At 46.9% G+C, this 17,522-nt stretch overlaps 2 protein-coding genes across 2 annotated transcripts; both read left to right on the top strand.

The window, feature by feature from the left end:
• The first annotated feature begins 1,047 nt into the window (after window positions 1-1,047).
• Window positions 1,048-1,206, top strand: LOC138162767 (uncharacterized). The gene is given in 1 exon segment (XM_069090182.1): window positions 1,048-1,206. A coding segment is annotated over 1 exon segment (159 nt).
• Window positions 1,196-16,619, top strand: BCL9 (BCL9 transcription coactivator). The gene is made up of 7 exons (XM_069090181.1): window positions 1,196-1,329; window positions 2,054-2,370; window positions 3,294-3,483; window positions 3,911-4,010; window positions 7,715-9,956; window positions 11,199-11,459; window positions 14,193-16,619. The coding sequence occupies exons 1-7, from the start codon at window positions 1,277-1,279 to the stop codon at window positions 15,308-15,310; spliced, it is 4,281 nt and encodes a 1,426-aa protein (XP_068946282.1). The 5' UTR covers window positions 1,196-1,276; the 3' UTR covers window positions 15,311-16,619.
• Window positions 16,620-17,522: the final 903 nt, after the last annotated feature.

Below are 17,522 nucleotides of genomic sequence, written 5' to 3'. Positions count from 1 at the left end.
TGGGACTGATAGTGGTGAAGAAGTACAGCGGGTACACACACAGAGACACAGTCACACGCACACCCACAGACACAGACGCGCGCGCGCACACACACACACACACACACACACATCCGCTGGGATTCAGCCGAGGCTTGAGAGCTGTATCTTGACTTCCTAAACAAGATGCCCAGACTGCCCTGCTGCACCACAAAGGCACTCCCTAATATTGTTTGACCTTTATATTTTGAATTAGCTTGGCAGATAAGCTCAGGAAATGTATCAGCCTTCTGAAATGTTCTTCTACCTGCAAAAATTATGGATCTGTTTGCTCATCCATGCAATATTGTATTCCTCCTCCTCTCCTTTGGATAAGAGAATATATACCCCACACTTAACATTCCTTCTAGGACACAGATATTCCCATTAAAATTTAATAAGGGTCATGGAAATTAGAGGCATAACTCACTCAATTTTGTATTGATCTAGCTTTTTTTTTTTTGCCTCAACTGATTTTTTTTTATTTTTCCCCTCGATTTCAAGTGGCATTTTATGGTAAGTTAAAATGCACAGTAACTTAAAATGAGGGGAATAATTAGAGCCAAGTTTATTACTTTTTGTGAGGGTGTGGTAATTCACCAGAGGTAAAACATCCAACTTCCCCATCAAAAGGAATTAAGATTGTCACTGTGGGTTTGTAGTTTTATGTGGGGCCCAGGGATGATCAGGGCCTTGTTTTGGGAAGACCAACCTAATCTTGAGTGGGTCTAGGACACAAAAGCAAAAGCACTTCAGAGAAGTGGGCTTCCGTAGGCTCGATTCTTTTGTAGATTCCAGACACCCAAGTATATGCCAGTGGGGAGGGAGGAGGACTTTATTTTGATAGAGGTCCTTCTGGAGCACTGTGCCCCAGAGGCCTAGGTGTATGGAGTCTCTTTTTTCTCTTCTCCTTGCTGAAGGAAGAGCTCCCTTTGTTTGGCCTGTCCTTTTAAATGTGTGATGTCTTAACATCTCGTCTAAGGGTGTGTTATCTCTTCTGGGTGACTTTCTCCACAGTGGGCCCTGGAGATGCGAGATCTTCCCTTGGCAGCAGGAAGCACTCACCCAGAGAATGCTGGAGCTGCAGGGGGAAAGGGCCCACTACCACAGCAGAGAAAAGCAAAAAGGAAAAAGGCCTAGGGACAGACAGCGCTGAGGGGCCCCCCCCCCCGCCCCCTGCAGCTGTGACTGCCGCCCCCCCAACAGGAGCTTGGCGAGCCAGTCCCCATCTGTGACTACAAGCTCAGGATTCCAATCAATGCATTCCAGTAACCCTAAAGTGAGGAACTCTCCATCAGGAAACACACAGAGGTAAGAGCTGAGGGTACCCCGTCAGGGAGATGGTGTGAGGGTTTGGCCAATGAAGAAGTGGGAGCTAAATTGGGAAGGGGAAGGAGGTCACTCTGGAGGTCAGTAAGGCTGCAGCAGGTTCAGAACTCAGTGATTGCTTTTTTACCTGCTTCTCTCTCCTGTCCTCACTTCCCTCTCCTCTTACTCATTCATCCCTGGAGGGAAGAGAATTCTTAACCTTCCTCAGAAACTTTGTCTCACTTTCTGGTGGGTAGCAGCCCCCTTATCTCCTCTAGCATATTTGGGGAGGGATTAACATCCTGGGGCATTTCCCCAACCTGACTTTCATCATTGGGTTTTCCTTGTGCTGGCTTCCTGGAGGAAAGGTGAACTGTGTCCTCAGCCTGGGCATGGTGATCTTTGTGATGCCTTGTTTGTTTGCTTTGAGCCAGTCCTAGTGTGAGACACTTCTTTATGTACATAGAAACGGTTGTCCTTTATTGACAAAAACCCTAGAGATGGGGCCTTAGGGGACTGCAGCTCCTAGGACCCAGCAGGCCATACTGTTCATTCTTCACTGTTAATAGCACCAACTTGAGGGGTGAGAGAAAGGCTAATGTGAAACACAGGAACAGTTACTTGTCCTTCCCTGGGTCTCTTATCCCATAACAAATTGTATCTTCCTGCTTTGTGATGACAAGCTACATCAGGAATCTGACCTCCTTCTGTTATGTGTTTGTTTCAGTAGCCCCAAATCTAAACAGGAGGTGATGGTCCGTCCCCCCACAGTGATGTCCCCATCTGGAAATCCCCAGCTGGATTCCAAATTCTCCAATCCGGGTAAACAGGGGGGCTCAGCCAGCCAGTCCCAGCCATCCCCCTGTGACTCCAAGAGTGGGGGCCACCCCACCAAAGCACTCCCTGGCCCAGGTGGGAGCATGGGGCTGAAGAACGGGGCTGGAAATGGTGCCAAGGGAAAGGGGAGAAGGGAGAGAAGTATTTCAGCGGACTCGTTTGATCAGAGGGACCCTGGGACGCCAAATGATGACTCTGAAATCAAAGGTAGGTGGGCCAGAACGTCCGGAGTCTGTGAAGTGGGGAAGGTCCGAGGGAAGGCTCTTCAACATTTTCACTGGAGTTCTTCTAGGTTTCCCATACCGTGAGCAGCTTTTCTCGAATTTCCTAGCGGGGCTGCAGGTGGACTGGGAGTGAGTGAGCATGTTCACGGAGGTTTCTTCCCCTTATGACATTCTCCCTGGGTTTTCCTGGCATCCCTTCTGTTGGTACAACCGCACGAAAGCCAGTAGTTCCAGTTTGTGGCTGCACATAGCCCACGTTGGGAGAGTTCCTCTGACACCCCCACCTCTTCACCATCAGATTCATCCTCCAGGACTCGTGTTTTGTGCCCTCTGGTTGCCACTTTGTCAGACTTGCAGGCACAAGAGGAAGCCTTAATGGCCCTGGCATGAGTCCTGGCTAGTTGCAGCCGATTTCTAAGTGGTAGGAATGAGCGACTACGTGTGGCAGAGGGTTGGCAGGCAACCCAGGTGGAGTGAGTCAGGAGGGGGGAGAGGCTGACGCTGCTGGGGCTGCTGTTTTTATTCTTTGCCCCTCCCCCAACATAACACCCAAGCCTATTCGCTCCTTTTTTTTCTGGTACTTGACCTGTGCCAGCAAAAGGAATGACAAGCCAAGACATGAAGCTCAGATTTCAGGGGTGAAAGTATGACCTTTCCCTATAAAATCAGGCCCCAACCATGTGAGTCAGAATGAGCAATATAACTAACCATAAGGATGATTGAATATTTCCATAAGAGCGAAATTGGTTTATCTTAGCAAGACATTTCTGGAAATGCTCAGAGTTGGTTTGGGCTGCAAAGCAATAAATTCTGGGAATGGGGAGAGGAGGAAGAATTTTTTTCTTTTCCCCTCTTTCCCCTTCTTATTTCTTCCTGAAACATGCATGCATCTCTTCTTTCCTTTAGAGTGTAATTCTGCGGATCATATAAAGCCCCAGGATTCCCAGCATCCCGCACACTCCATGACTCCTGCAAATGCTTCAGCCCCGAGGTCTTCCACCCCCTCCCATGGCCAGACAGCTGCACCAGAGCCAGCTGCTACCCAGAAGACGCCATCCAAAGTGGTTTATGTATTTTCTACTGAGATGGCCAATAAGTGAGTAGCTGTCACGTGCACCTGGCCATGGTTTGGGAGTCTTGAGGCCTGTGTTCTCATTTCCATCCTGGTTCTGAGCTCTCTAGCTTGACAGCTCCAGGGCAATAACTGGGTGGGACAGAATGCCTTGTTCACCTGGCCCTGGCCCAGGCTGGCAGCTTGGAAAGGCAAGGGACTTTCTGGGGCCCCTTCCCCAGTGCCAGCAAGAAGGGAGCCAGGGGACAAGGATCTTTAGAATAGACTGACAGCCCTTCCACCCCAGCCTTTTTTGTGCCCACCTCCTCCTCTCTCCCTGCCACTGTCACAAGCCCATTACAGGAATGGGGTGACAAAAAAAGCAGACTTGCTCTTTCCCCTCTAAGTGTGGCTTAAGCTGCCACTATGGCCGACGAGCTTGGAATGTGACGTCTCCCCTCCATCCTCACAGGGCTGCCGAAGCTGTGCTGAAGGGCCAAGCCGAAACGATCGTCTCCTTCCACATCCAGAACATCTCAAACAGCAAGACAGAAAGAAGCGCTGTCCCTCTGGTATGGACAGTAGGCGGGTGGGGGCCCTTGGGAAGACTGGTCACTTGTGTCCAAATTTCAGTCCATCTCCTGACGGCCCGCCTGACTTGCTAAAGAGCCGGACCCCTCTGTCTTTGTCTGTAAATCAGGGATATCTGACTTTATCTCTAAATTCAAGATCCTCTGATTCTGGTTCTGCCAGGGAATTTCGGTAGTTTGGCATGTGTATGTGCTCACTTCTTCCAGTAGGTGGTTCAGCAGATAGAGCCCTGGTCCTGGAGTTAGGAAGACCTGAGTTCAAATCTAGCTTCCCTTAACTAGCTGTGTGTTCCTGAGCAAGTCACTTCACCTCTGCTTGCCTCATCTATAAAATGGAGATAATAACAGTACCTACCTCCCAGGGTGGTGAGGAAAAATTACATAATATTTGTAAAAAGTGCTTAGCTCAGTGTCCAGCACATAATAGGTGCTCCAGTTAATATTGGGACACGATGTTTGGGGAACAGGCTATCCTGTCACTGCATCTGTTTTCTTCTGTAATATTTCCTTTATGTCATGCCTAAAGTATGCCCAGGTAATCTCAAGTCGAATGTTAAGCACAGAGCAAGGCTTAAGATTTAATTTCAGGTCATCTGAAGGACCAGGAACAAAAGCCACAACTAAAAACTGTATCCTCATCATTACCATGGTAATTAGCATTCGTATAGCACTTGAAGAGTGCTAATATTGTTCCTGTTTTACCGAGAAGGAAACAGGCTAAAAGAGGTCAAGTGACTTTTCCTGAGTCATACATCTAGTAAGTGTCTGTGGCAGAATTTGAACTCAGGTCTTCCTAGAACCAAGTATAGTATTTTATCCATTGTACCAACCAGTAGCCTCACTGGCTTCTGGTCTTCACAATAAGGAGTGGCTACCCATGTGGTTCTTAATTTTATTTTTGTTTTTCAAAAGTGCTTCTTGGGCACTTTTAAGTCCTTTGACTCTTCCAAAATTGTTTTTTGTCCATCTCTAGGTACACTATCTGGATTATGATCAGTGAGCATTTATTAAGCACCTACTGTTGTTCCAGGCACTGGGCTTAAGTGCTGTGGATACAAAGACAAAAATGAATAGGTCCTGCCTTCAAGGAACTTATATTCTATCAGTATAGTAGCAAGAACACTTAGACTCCTCATGAAAGGGCCTAGGTCCAGATGTCAGTTCTGCTGCTTACTGGTTATAAGGTAGAAAAAGTCTTACTGTCCTGAATACAGTGTGGGGGGATGCAGCACAGAACAGATCAAGTCAAGCATCTGTGGAACTGCACCGTACAATGCGCCGTGCTGAGCATGTTCACAATACAAAGGAGTGTCTTTGCCCCGAGGAATTTACAGTGTGGTTGGAGGGAGAAGACATTGGCAGACAGAAATCACTGAAGTAGTAATCAGGCTAACAAGAGAGCTCTTAGAACAAGCAATACCACAGTAACGTTTTTACTAAACATAGACTACCTAGGCCATTGTTCATAGGGCAGACCTAAACGGACGCATCTCTCTTCTAGCCTTAGATCAGACACATAACGTGCCAGTTTAGGTAAAGGGTGGTATGTAGAGTTGGAAGGCACCTCAGGCCAGCTAGTTCAATTCAGAATTCCTTTGGTTCCATCTCTGAAAAGTTGTTGTCTATTGTCTTTTTTTTTTTTTTAAAGCATTTGGGGTTAAGTAACTTGGTCAAGGTGTTTATGGGTGGGTGCTAAGTGTCTGAGCCCATATTCGATGCCCAGGTCATCCCGACATGGGCTCTTACTTGCTGTGCTACCTGGCCGCCCCTATCTATTCTCTTCTTGAAGACCGCTGGTGTTAGGCACTCGGTACTTACTGAAGCCACCCATTCAGGTCACTTCCAGGGAAAGTTCCAAGCCCGACCTCAAAGGGCCATGAAGTTTTCCTTCTTTAAAGCCTCCATCACCTTCTGTAGCTTCTACCCTTTACTCATCCCTCCATCTTTGAGGCCAAGCAGAGAACAGCTCTTGCAGAGAGCTGCCTGCAGATATTTGAAAGGCATTTATCATGGTGTCTCTTATGCCTTCTCTTCTCTGTAGTAAAGACTCCCCAATTCCTTCAGCAGATTCTCATGTGACACGATTTGGAGGACCTTCACTAGTCTTGTTGCCTTCCTCTGTATTCTGGCCAGCTTACTCATTTCTTTCCTATAATTTAGCACCTGGAACTGATCTTAGTATTTCACATATGGTCTAATTAAGACAAACTACAATGGAACTCTTAGCTTTCTCATTCTAGACTCTGCCTCTCTTAATATAGTCTGGGATTGCAATGGCTGTTTCAACTGACGCATCACACTCCTTCCTCAGTAAACTCATCCAGTTTTTTTTCAAATACAATTTAATCTAGCCACACTTCCCCCTTAGTGTGAAACTTTCTATTTATGGCTGTTCAATTTCCTTGTATTAGATTCATCCAGTATTCCTGCTTAAATAGATCTTTTTCTGTAACTTGATCCTGCCCTATAGAACACAAACTGAAGGGAAATATTAAGAGTATACATGTATTCCTGATCAGTGTGAGTGTGTAAATTCAAGAAACAATTCATATAAAAATATCTATAATCATTGATGTACAAACATTGACAAATATTCAAAAGATTAGATGAAGAGATAAACAGAAAGGATGTATAGCTAAATGGGTTGGAAATAAAGCTGGCAAATAATTGAGTGGTAGGCAGGATGGACGTCCAACCACCAAGTGACCAGGGGATCTTTTAAATGTGTTCTCCATTTGCACTTATAGGTTCTTTTTAATTTTCTACAAACTTAGCATTTAAACGAACACTACACCCAAATCCACATCCCTTTAAAGAAAAACAGAACATATTCCAGTCATCTCTGTAGATTGCAGGATCCCTTACCTTTTTACAGGACTTATACAGCATGGGTATTTAATAAGTGATAATGAGTCAGCGGGCCAAGGTGTAAGACCTGGTCTGCTACTACCCATTGGAAAGAACAGATCAAGAGACACCATGAGCTAGATGGCTGCAGATTTCTCCACAGAAGCTTCCTACTGACAGATTAGCTTACTGTAGTTAATGTGAAAATTCTTACCAAATATGGAATCAGTGATCACAAACTGAAAACAGAAACCAGGAGATAGAAGGCCCCCTGGAAACTCTGGGAGGAACACCTAGTAGTCAGCGTGACAGAGCAGTGGAACCTGAGAGGCCTGCCTTGCCCGCTGCCCCCTTCATAGAGAGCTTTGCACTCTGCAAAGTGTGCGTTCTCTTTCTGTTAGAATTATGATTGACTTTTGATTGACAGGTGGAGGTCTAAACACCTAGTTGTAACTTGGAGAGAAACGAAGGTGTCAGGATCAACCTCCCACGTCCTGGGAAACTAATCCTTCCCTGAGTTGCAAACACAGTAGTGGGAAATGAGGACACAGGATATCAGACCTGTTCCTCAGAATAGATAGTCCCATGTCTCTGCTCTGGCGGGCCTTCAGACATCACCCAGTGTAGGGGCACACAGTGACGTTACTGACGCCGCTTCCTCAGCGCGGCGGAGAGCGCCATTGCCATTGATGGGGAGAGTGCACTGAGGTGCTCTGCGTTAGCCCTCTCCCAGAAGTGACCACAGTCATTGTAGACGTGCATAACTCGAAGCACGGCTGACTCTCGGTGCTCTGTTAGTTGATTTACTAACAATCTTTAAAACTCTCCTTTTTCCTCAGAACACACAAATCTCTACCCTTCGGAATGATCCCAAATCACTAGGCCAGCAGCCTCCGGCTTCAGCCAGCCAGGACCAGAATTCTTCCCAGAATACCAAACTACAATTAACTCCACCCATTCCGGCACCAGCACCCAAGTCCACCGCTCCTCCCTGTCCCCTGGATCAGGACAGTCCCGGAGTGGAAAACAAACTGCTTCCTTCTGCAGGGAGCCCAGCCAATTCCACGCCACTACCCGCAGAAGGTTCTGGGCCAAACTCTACCCCCAACAACCGGGCAATCACTCCTGTTTCCCAGGGGAGCAGTAGCTCCACCACAGATCCCAAAGGTCCCCTCCCTCCCCCGGTCTCCGGTGGGGAGCCGCCCTCACTGGGAGAGAACCCTGATGGTCTGTCTCAGGAGCAGCTGGAACACCGGGAGCGCTCACTGCAGACGCTCAGAGACATCCAGCGCATGCTCTTCCCTGACGAGAAGGAGTTCTCTGGGGCACAGAGTGGGGGACCCCAGCAAAGCTCGGGCGTGCTTGATGGCCCGCAGAAGAAACCAGAGGGGCCCATCCAGGCCATGATGGCCCAGTCCCAAAGCCTTGGCAAAGGGCCTGGGCCCAGGACCGATGTGGGAGCTCCCTTTGGCCCTCAGGGACACAGAGAGGTGCCCTTTTCCCCCGAGGAGATGGTCCCACCCCCCATGAATTCCCAGCCAGGGCCCATGGGTCCTGACCACCTAGATCACATGACTCCTGAGCAGATGGCATGGCTGAAGCTGCAGCAGGAGTTTTATGAGGAGAAGAGGAGGAAGCAGGAGCAGGTCGCTGTGCAGCAGTGCTCCCTGCAGGACATGATGGTCCATCAGCATGGGCCCCGAGGAGTGGTCCGGGGCCCTCCCCCGCCCTACCAGATGGCCTCCAGTGAAGGCTGGGGGCCTGCGGGCCCAGAGTCTTTTGCTGACGGTATAAACATGCCTCATTCCCTGCCCCCAAGGGGTGTGGCTCCTCCCTCCAACATGCCAGGAAGTCAGATGCGTCTTCCCGGATTTGCAGGAATGATGAACTCTGAAATGGAGGGGCCAAATGTCCCTAACCCTGCATCCAGACCAGGTCTTTCTGGAGTTAGTTGGCCAGATGATGTGCCAAAAATTCCGGATGGCCGAAATTTTCCTCCAGGCCAGGGGGTCTTCAGTGGCCCTGGCCGAGGGGAACGTTTCCCAAATCCCCCAAGTTTGTCTGACGAGATGTTTCCACAACAGCTGGCAGAGAAGCAGTTGGGCCTCCCCCCTGGGATGAGTATAGAAGGAATCAGGCCCAACATTGAGATGAACAGGATGATCCCAGGGTCTCAGCGACACATGGAGCCAGGGAATAATCCCCTTTTCCCTCGTATACCAGTTGAGGGGCCCCTAAGCCCTTCCAGGGCTGACTTCCCAAAAGGAATGCCACCACAGATCGGCCCTGGCCGGGAACTTGAATTTGGGATGGTTCCCAGTGGCATGAAGGGAGATGTAAATCTGAACGTCAATATGGGCTCCAACCCACAGATGATACCTCAGAAAATGAGGGAGGCTGGGGTGGGTCCTGAGGAGATGATGAAACTACGGCCAGGTGGCTCCGAGATGCTCCCCTCCCAACAAAAGATGGTGCCCCTGCCATTTGGTGATCACCCTCAGCAGGAGTATGGCATGGGCCCTAGGCCTTTCCTTCCCATGTCTCAGGGTCTGGGCGGCAACAGTGGTCTTCGGAATCTCAGAGACCCAGTTGGGCCTGACCAAAGGACTAACAGCCGGCTCAGCCACATGCCACCACTACCTCTCAACCCGTCCAGTAACCCTGCCAGCCTCAACACCGCTCCCCCTGTTCAGCGCGGTCTGGGACGTAAGCCCTTGGATATTTCTGTTGCCGCTAGCCAGGTGCATTCTCCAGGCATTAATCCTCTGAAGTCACCCACAATGCGCCAGGTCCAGTCACCAATGTTGGGCTCACCCTCGGGGAACCTCAAGTCACCCCAGACTCCATCACAGCTGGCGGGCATGCTGGCAGGTCCAGCTGCTGCTGCTTCCATTAAGTCCCCTCCTGTCTTGGGGTCTGCTGCTGCTTCACCTGTTCACCTCAAGTCTCCATCACTTCCTGCCCCTTCACCTGGATGGACCTCCTCTCCAAAACCTCCACTACAGAGTCCCGGGATCCCTCCAAACCACAAAACGTCTCTCACTATGGCTTCCCCAGCCATGATGGGAAATGTAGAGTCAGGTCAGTATACTTTTCCTTTCCATGAGTGTATCGAGAGGGGAAGATTAATATCGTTTCTTCAGCAGCCAGGCCAGAAAACACCCTTTGATCAAAAGGAAACTTTGTGCATGTGAAAATACAGCAGTTTGGGTATTGGTAGGCCCTAAAATTCTTTGTCATATCTATGATGTGTATAATCAGGACTCCTCCCTCTCCTTTTTAAAGTTGATCTGTATAGTGCCATAGAAGCAGAAGATGCTTTTACAAGGTCCTTTCTATTTGGAGCACAGGGATTACCATTTATGCCAGACCGTTACTCAACTGTGGATAAACGTGGCTTCTATAAGAGGCTAATGGCTTACTTGAAGATACTACCCTCCCACTGAAAAATTGGGGATGAGGGAAGCAAGAGCACAGTCTAGACTCAATGCAGATAAAAGGAGAGAGGCTTTTCATGTGGTTCTAGTAAATGTTGACCACAGAAACCACTGCCTCTGACTTCTCCGTAGACTGCTGTCCTCACATGAAAGACTGAATTTATTGGTAGTTTTTTTATAGGGATCAGAGTAAAAGTAATGTAGCATATTCTTCCCACCAAGCTAAAGTTTGTCTCTTGCCAGTGGGTAGCATCTCACTTGGATGGTAGGGGTAGAGTACAGCAGCCCTTTCCATTCAGTAATCTTGTTGATTTCAGGCATTAGGGAAGAGGGCATGTAGAAAAATTAGTATGTCGGATGAAACTTGAGCCTAAGCTCCCTTCATACCCACAAAACAAAACAAATTCCAAACTGACTGGAAGAGAAACGTGCCCATTTGTGTCTTGATATTGTAATGGGGTGGTTTTTCACTAACTATCCTTTAGATTTAAGCTTTGACTAACATATCTAACATAAATTACCTTGTTTGTTTATCTTCACATTTGATTGATGCCCCCCAAAATTCCTCTTTTCTTTTCCCTCCCCTCTAGATGCCCAGTTTTCTTTGAGGAAAATTTAGCTCATTCTTTTTCTTTTTGGAGGGCAGTTGGGGTTAAGTGACTTGCCCAAAGTCACACGGCTAGTAAGTGTGTCGTGTCTGAGGCCAGATTTGAACTCCGGTCCTCCTAACTTCAGGGCCAGTGCTCTATTCACAGCACCACTTAGCCGCCCCAATCTAGCTCATTCTTGATCTTCATATTCTATGTTTCCTAGAAACAAGCACCTTTTTTTTTTATTTCAGGAAGGATCTAATTTTTTATCTCTTTTTTGTATTGTTTTCTCATAGGTGGTCCACCACCTCCTACTGCTGGCCAGTCTGCTTCTGTGAATATTCCCGGAAGTCTTCCCTCTAGCACCCCTTACACAATGCCTCCAGAACCAACCCTTTCCCAGAATCCTCTCTCTATCATGATGTCTCGAATGTCCAAGTTTGCAATGCCCAGTTCCACCCCACTTTACCATGATGCCATCAAGACTGTGGCCAGTTCAGATGACGACTCCCCTCCAGCTCGATCTCCCAACTTGCCATCAATGAATAACATGCCAGGTAAGGGATCAGGCAGAAAGACTGTGTAGTTACAGCTTAAGAAAGGTTTCTTGAAGTATTTTCTTGGTAACTGGGTTGTGGGAAGGTGAAAAATTAATAGGCCTGAGTCATCTCTAAACAGGGCAGTTGAAGACATTGAAACATATCCTCAGAGTGGTCTCCTTTAACTGGAGTCAAATAAGAATTAAAATGTCTTGACTGAAGGAAGATGCCATTTCTTTGCTAAATTCAGACTGTGAAGAAAGGAGCTCTTAGAAGTCCCAGGATGCACTTTGGATTAATTTCTTGGTCTACTTAGGGATTTTCCTCAAGTAGGAAACATGTGAAACAGTTTCTTCAAACACCAACTAGACCATACTGAGTTATGTAGTATTTCCCTTGAAAGACAGTTACAAGATTTCAGGCAGTGGATAGCCCTTATTTCTTGCGTGAATAAAGGAAATGAGAGTTCTTTCCTATGACCTGAAATCCCACTAGATGTGTGGTATAGTCAGGTTTTCTTCTTGCTACCATTTCTGGACAGGGGCACTTAAAAATTACTGAAATTATCTGAAAAATACCAAAAACCAATCCCCATTCCCACTTTTCAACACCTTACCTTCGCTCTTCACTAAAAATGAACAAAACCATCATGAGATGAAATGTCCTCAGTTGTTGTATTGAGTAAGATTTTGCTGCTGTGGGCAGCTAGGTGGTCCAGCCCTGGAGTCAGGAGGACCTGAGTTCAAATCTTGCCCCAGACACTTGATACTTAACTAGCTGTGTGACCTTGGGCAAGTCACTTAACCCCAATTGCCCTATCTTCCTCCCTCCAAAAAGAAAAAAAATTTTGCTGTTAAGTACAGAAAAGCCCAGACTGCAGTCAAACCTCCAGTTCCATTCCAGTTGTTAGTCATGATATTTATTTAGAGATCAGCATAGACGAGCTAGGTATGATGTGCAGTCTGGACACAACAACCCTCACCACTGTGACAGATTTCCTCTCGAGGGCACCCTCAGTAGAAAAAACTAAGACTGTAGTGCTGTAGGAACTATAGTAGAAGTCTGTATAGACAGTCATCTGTTTGTGAAGGGGAGATTTAATTCTCCAGTTTGCTAATATCACTACTTTACTACAAAAAATAATTGAATGTTTCTAAAACCCCAGCCCTGATAAAAAGCAAATTCTGATGTGACCATGGAAAATAATACAATTGTGTTTGGATGAATCGTTAGCCTTCTTGATTCATTGGAGACTAGTGTTGGTCATGTGATCTGTTCCTTTGCCTCCATATTGAACTCATTCCAGGGATAATTGTTCCTGTTCTATCATTAAAGCTCTCCGGTGTAATTCTTGGTTAAATACATCAAGAGTAAAAAAAAATCACACTTTCATATGTTTCTTTTCTGAACGCCTATACTAGGTCATAATGTATAACATACAATTTATCCTGATTTTTCAGCCTTTTTTCCTCACTACAATCTTTCAGTTAGTAAGGTTTTTTTTTTTCCTCCCAGTGTTTCAACTACCACCTCTCTGCAGAAGACATATGCATACATACACACATATATAAATAAATACACACACACACACACATCTTCCTGACTTCTCTCCCCAATGTCAAGCCTCTACAACTCCAGCTACCTGTGGAATGGCCCTACCGGATATCTTTTCAGCATCTCAGAAAACCAAGCTTATCCTCTGTTTAAACTTGCTCCGCCCTCCTGCTCGCTCTCACCTGCCGTCTCATGTTTGTACCTTGAGGTTATCTTCAGTTCTTCTGTCTTCCTCACCTTGGTAGCCTCTCGATTACCAAGTCCCGTCAGTTCTTCCACTTCAATCTTTCTTATGTCCTTTTCCTCTTTATTCCCCCATCACCATCCTATTATAGGCCCTTGTTACCATTAGCCTGGACTGCTGGAACAGCCTCCCACCTAGCCTTCCCTTCTGTATTCTCTTATCTGTCCCATTTGTCTCTCATATGCTGCCCAAGGAAGGCTTCTGCACCTCACTCCTCTGCCCAGAAATCTTCGGTGGCTCCCTATGGACTACCAAGTAAAAGTCATATTTCTTTGTCTGGATTCGCGGTCTTGCACAGTCTGCCTTTCATCCTTGTTACTGCCCTCCCATGCTCTTTGGTGCACTCATACTGGACACCTTCCTCTGTTCCCCCCATGGTGGAGTTGACACTGCTTTTTCTGGGCCTTTGCTTATGTCTACAATGTTCATCCTCCCCTTCTTTATACCCTGATCGATTTCTACCTTTCCTTTAAAAACCCTTTCAGATGTCACCTTCAGGAGCTTCCCATGATTTCTTCATCCTTCCCATGCAAGTCAGTAACTTTATTCTGTAAACTCTTCCTCTACTTTGTTTTACAGTTCTCCGATGCATTTGTCTTTCAATTTTGTGTATTGAGTATTTGATTTTGTGTCCTACTCACAATGAAGGCAAGTGCTATGGCTTGTAACGACTGTGTCTCCATCTTCCTCCCCCCAACCCCAGCCTGGAATGCTGCTCTCCACACAGCGGGTGCTTAATAAGTGATTGTCAGATTTTTCTTAGTTTCCTGCTGTTCTTGAGGTACAAAGGCAGTCCCCAGAGCTGGGCTGCGAGCACTCTAAGAGCAGGATACGGATGGCTCTTATACCACTCCCCTTTGCCAGCCTGAGCACAAAGAGAGGAATAATCGTCAGGATTGTTTCACCAGACTAAATATGACTGGACTCATTTGTCGTCTCTCTTTCTTTCCTAGGAATGGGCATTAACCCCCAGAATCCTCGGATTTCAGGCCCAAACCCAGGTGTCCCGATGCCAACCCTTAGCCCGATGGGGATGACCCAGCCACTCTCTCACTCCAACCAGATGCCCTCTCCAAATGCCATGGGGCCCAGTATAGCTCCTCATGGGGTTCCCGTGGGGCCCGGTCTGATGTCACACAATCCGATGATGGGGCCCGGGTCCCAGGAGCCTCCCATGGTACCTCAAGGACGAATGGGCTTCCCTCAGGGGTTCCCTCCCGTACAGTCTCCTCCACAGCAGCTGCCATTTCCCCACAATGGCCCCAGTGGGGGTCAAGGCAACTTTCCAGGAGCCATGGGTTTTCCTGGGGAAGGACCCCTGGGCCGTCCTAGCAACCTGCCCCAAAGTTCTACAGATCCAGCACTTTGTAAGCCTGGAGGCCCAGGGGGTCCTGACTCCTTTACCGTCCTGGGAAACAACATGCCTTCAGTTTTCACAGATCCAGACCTACAGGAAGTGATTCGACCTGGAGCCACTGGAATACCTGAGTTCGATCTGTCCCGGATTATCCCGTCAGAGAAGCCCAGCCAGACACTGCAGTATTTTCCTCGGGGGGAAGTCCCAGGCCGAAAACAGCCCCAGGGTCCTGGGCCTGGGTTCTCACACATGCAGGGGATGATAGGAGAACAGGCCCCAAGAATGGGACTAGCATTACCTGGCATGGGTGGCCCAGGTCCGGTGGGAACTCCAGATATCCCCCTTGGTACAGCTCCATCCATGCCAGGACACAACCCAATGAGACCACCTGCCTTTCTGCAGCAAGGCATGATGGGACCTCACCATCGGATGATGTCACCAGCACAATCTGCAATGCCTGGCCAGCCCACCCTGATGAGCAACCCAGCGGCTGCCGTAGGCATGATTCCTGGCAAGGATCGGGCCCCTGCTGGACTGTACAGCCACCCAGGGCCTGTGGGCTCTCCAGGCATGATGATGTCAATGCAGGGCATGATGGGACCCCAACAGAACATCATGATCCCCCCACAGATGAGGCCTCGGGGCATGGCTGCTGATGTGGGCATGGGCGGGTTTAGCCAAGGACCCGGAAACCCAGGGAACATGATGTTTTAAGCTGCTAAGACTGGACGGATCCTTGTCAAGATGAGATTCCAGGTCCTGAGAGCTGCTTTAAGGGAGCTCCAGGAAGTACAGTTGGTCACGCAATAGGAGAACAGAGACCCGAGGGCTGCTTTGGGGGAAAAATACAAAAAAAACTCGAATGTATGAATTTACCTGAAAACAAATTATTCATTTAATCAACAGGTGTGTTTTTTTTAAGATTTATTTTTTCAAAATTATTTTTGTGGACTTGGGTATCCCATGATGGCACCTACTTTTGAGACTCTGTAGCTGTACTTTGAGAATTGCCATTTGTCATGAGTTGCACCATTCTCTGTATGTTTACGTCCTTCGGACTGGCTTCTCCCAGGACTCTTGTTGGGTTTTTTTTTGTTTGTTTGTTTTATTTGGGGTTTTATTTTTTTTTTTTGTGTACTGTACTATATTGTAAAAGGGAATTTAGCAGAGACTTTAGTCTTTGGGGTGAGAGGAGAATGGGAATGAATGCCGGGCTGTTTACTTTAGGTGGAGAACCCATTGGCAGACCTTTGGACTGTTTTCTTTCAACTCCATTGTATAGAAAAACCAAACTACGACCTCAGAGCAGAGTATTAATGAAAAGCACAAAAAAGGAACTAAGTTCAGCAGGGGGTGGGCGGGGGGAGGGGGCTTTCTTTTAAAGTGATAAAGTTTAGGACATTTATTTTTCTTTTCAGCTTGGGTGCTTGTTGGCACCTTCTGCCTCTTCCCTACACACGGTCATGGCCATGGTCATCCTCTTCTTCCTTGCCTACCCTCTGTAAATTTATTCCCTTCTCATTGTCTTCTGCCTTCCTGCCCTCCTTTTCTCTTTGGCAGCTGCAATACTTGGTGTTATTTTGGGGGAAAAAATAATCTAGCAGAGCCTTACCTTTTCCTCCATGCCTAGAATTCTCTTGGTGTCAGGAGGGAAAGACTGTCCTTGGGATGCTCTGGTGTTTTACAGTCTTCTTTATTCTCTTCTCTGCCTCTCTTTCCCATCCTTCCATTTCCCTTCTCTTCCCCACTCCCCCAAGTATTTTTTTCTGTTCTTTGATTAGGAATCCTCCAAGTGATTTTATTAACATGGGAGTGGAACAGATGCTAAAAGCTATCCAGGATTTTTATTTGTGTGTGGGGTTTTTTTGGTTTTTGTTTTTGTTTTTTTTTAATTTGTGGTTCCTTCCCTTTCCTACCCCCTCCCAAGCGTAAAACGTTCTGTGTAACCTCCATTAAATTTGGTACAAAACCACTCGCCAGGGCTGTGGTGTCAGAAAAATAAAATATATTGTTTCTTACAAAACTGAACTGTCTTTCTTTCTCACCCATTTAGGTTACTCTGTGCCTCAGCATAGAGGCATGTTGGTTGCTGTGTGCAGCATTGGTTCCAGGAAGTGTCTTTTCTAGTGAAATGTTCTAAATGGCAGAGTCATCTTGACTCATCTTCCCAGATTGTGACCTTAGAGATCCAGCGCCCACCACCGCCTCCTTTTGTAAAGGAGGAAACAGAAGCCTGGACAGGGAACACATCACTGGTACTACATGAGTACTACTAGTGATCATTTGAATAGGCTGTGAAATTTTTACTGTTGCTTTAAAGACAAATTATCCAGGATATTTCTGTAGTATGTTACTATATGCCAAAAGTTGGGGTTTCATATTTTTTCTCCCTCTACTAGCACCATCAGGTGTTACATGGAGTACTTGGCCCCTCTCCCACCCACTTTGACTCACTTCTACCTACATATACTCCACATACCAAGTAAAACATCCTTACCTATCTTCCTACTTTCTCCTAAAACTATATTTTTACACACATTACTGTGGTCTTGTATGTCCCCACCTCCCTGGTTATCCTTTCTGGATAGGTCTATCGGGCATAGCTTTGTGTATGCCATACCAGAAGTTATAAATCTGTATACTATTTCGATAAATCTGGTTTCATCATTGTGGGTACTCCTATTGATAGATACAGAACCTATCCAGGTTTTTTCAGTTCTGTTTTAATCTGGTCCACATCCTGTAAATCCTTCACAGGGTGACCATACAGTGTGTTTGGGACTGTCTTGTAGCTCTAGTCAGAGTAAATGACAGAATTCACCAAATGAAGGAGCAAAAAATGTTTCTAGGCAATATATTGGACTGGCATTTGTTGGGTAACCAATGAGTGTCCATAAGTATAGAGAAATGGAATCATATGATAGTT

This window comes from Petaurus breviceps, unplaced genomic scaffold, assembly GCF_028583685.1.
Source record: "Petaurus breviceps papuanus isolate PSGF00001 unplaced genomic scaffold, PetGlider_PUasm1.0 186, whole genome shotgun sequence".
Classification (NCBI taxonomy): Eukaryota; Metazoa; Chordata; class Mammalia; order Diprotodontia; family Petauridae; genus Petaurus; species Petaurus breviceps.
Note: the sequence above shows the minus strand (reverse complement) of the source record. Positions and strands in the feature narration are given on the sequence as shown.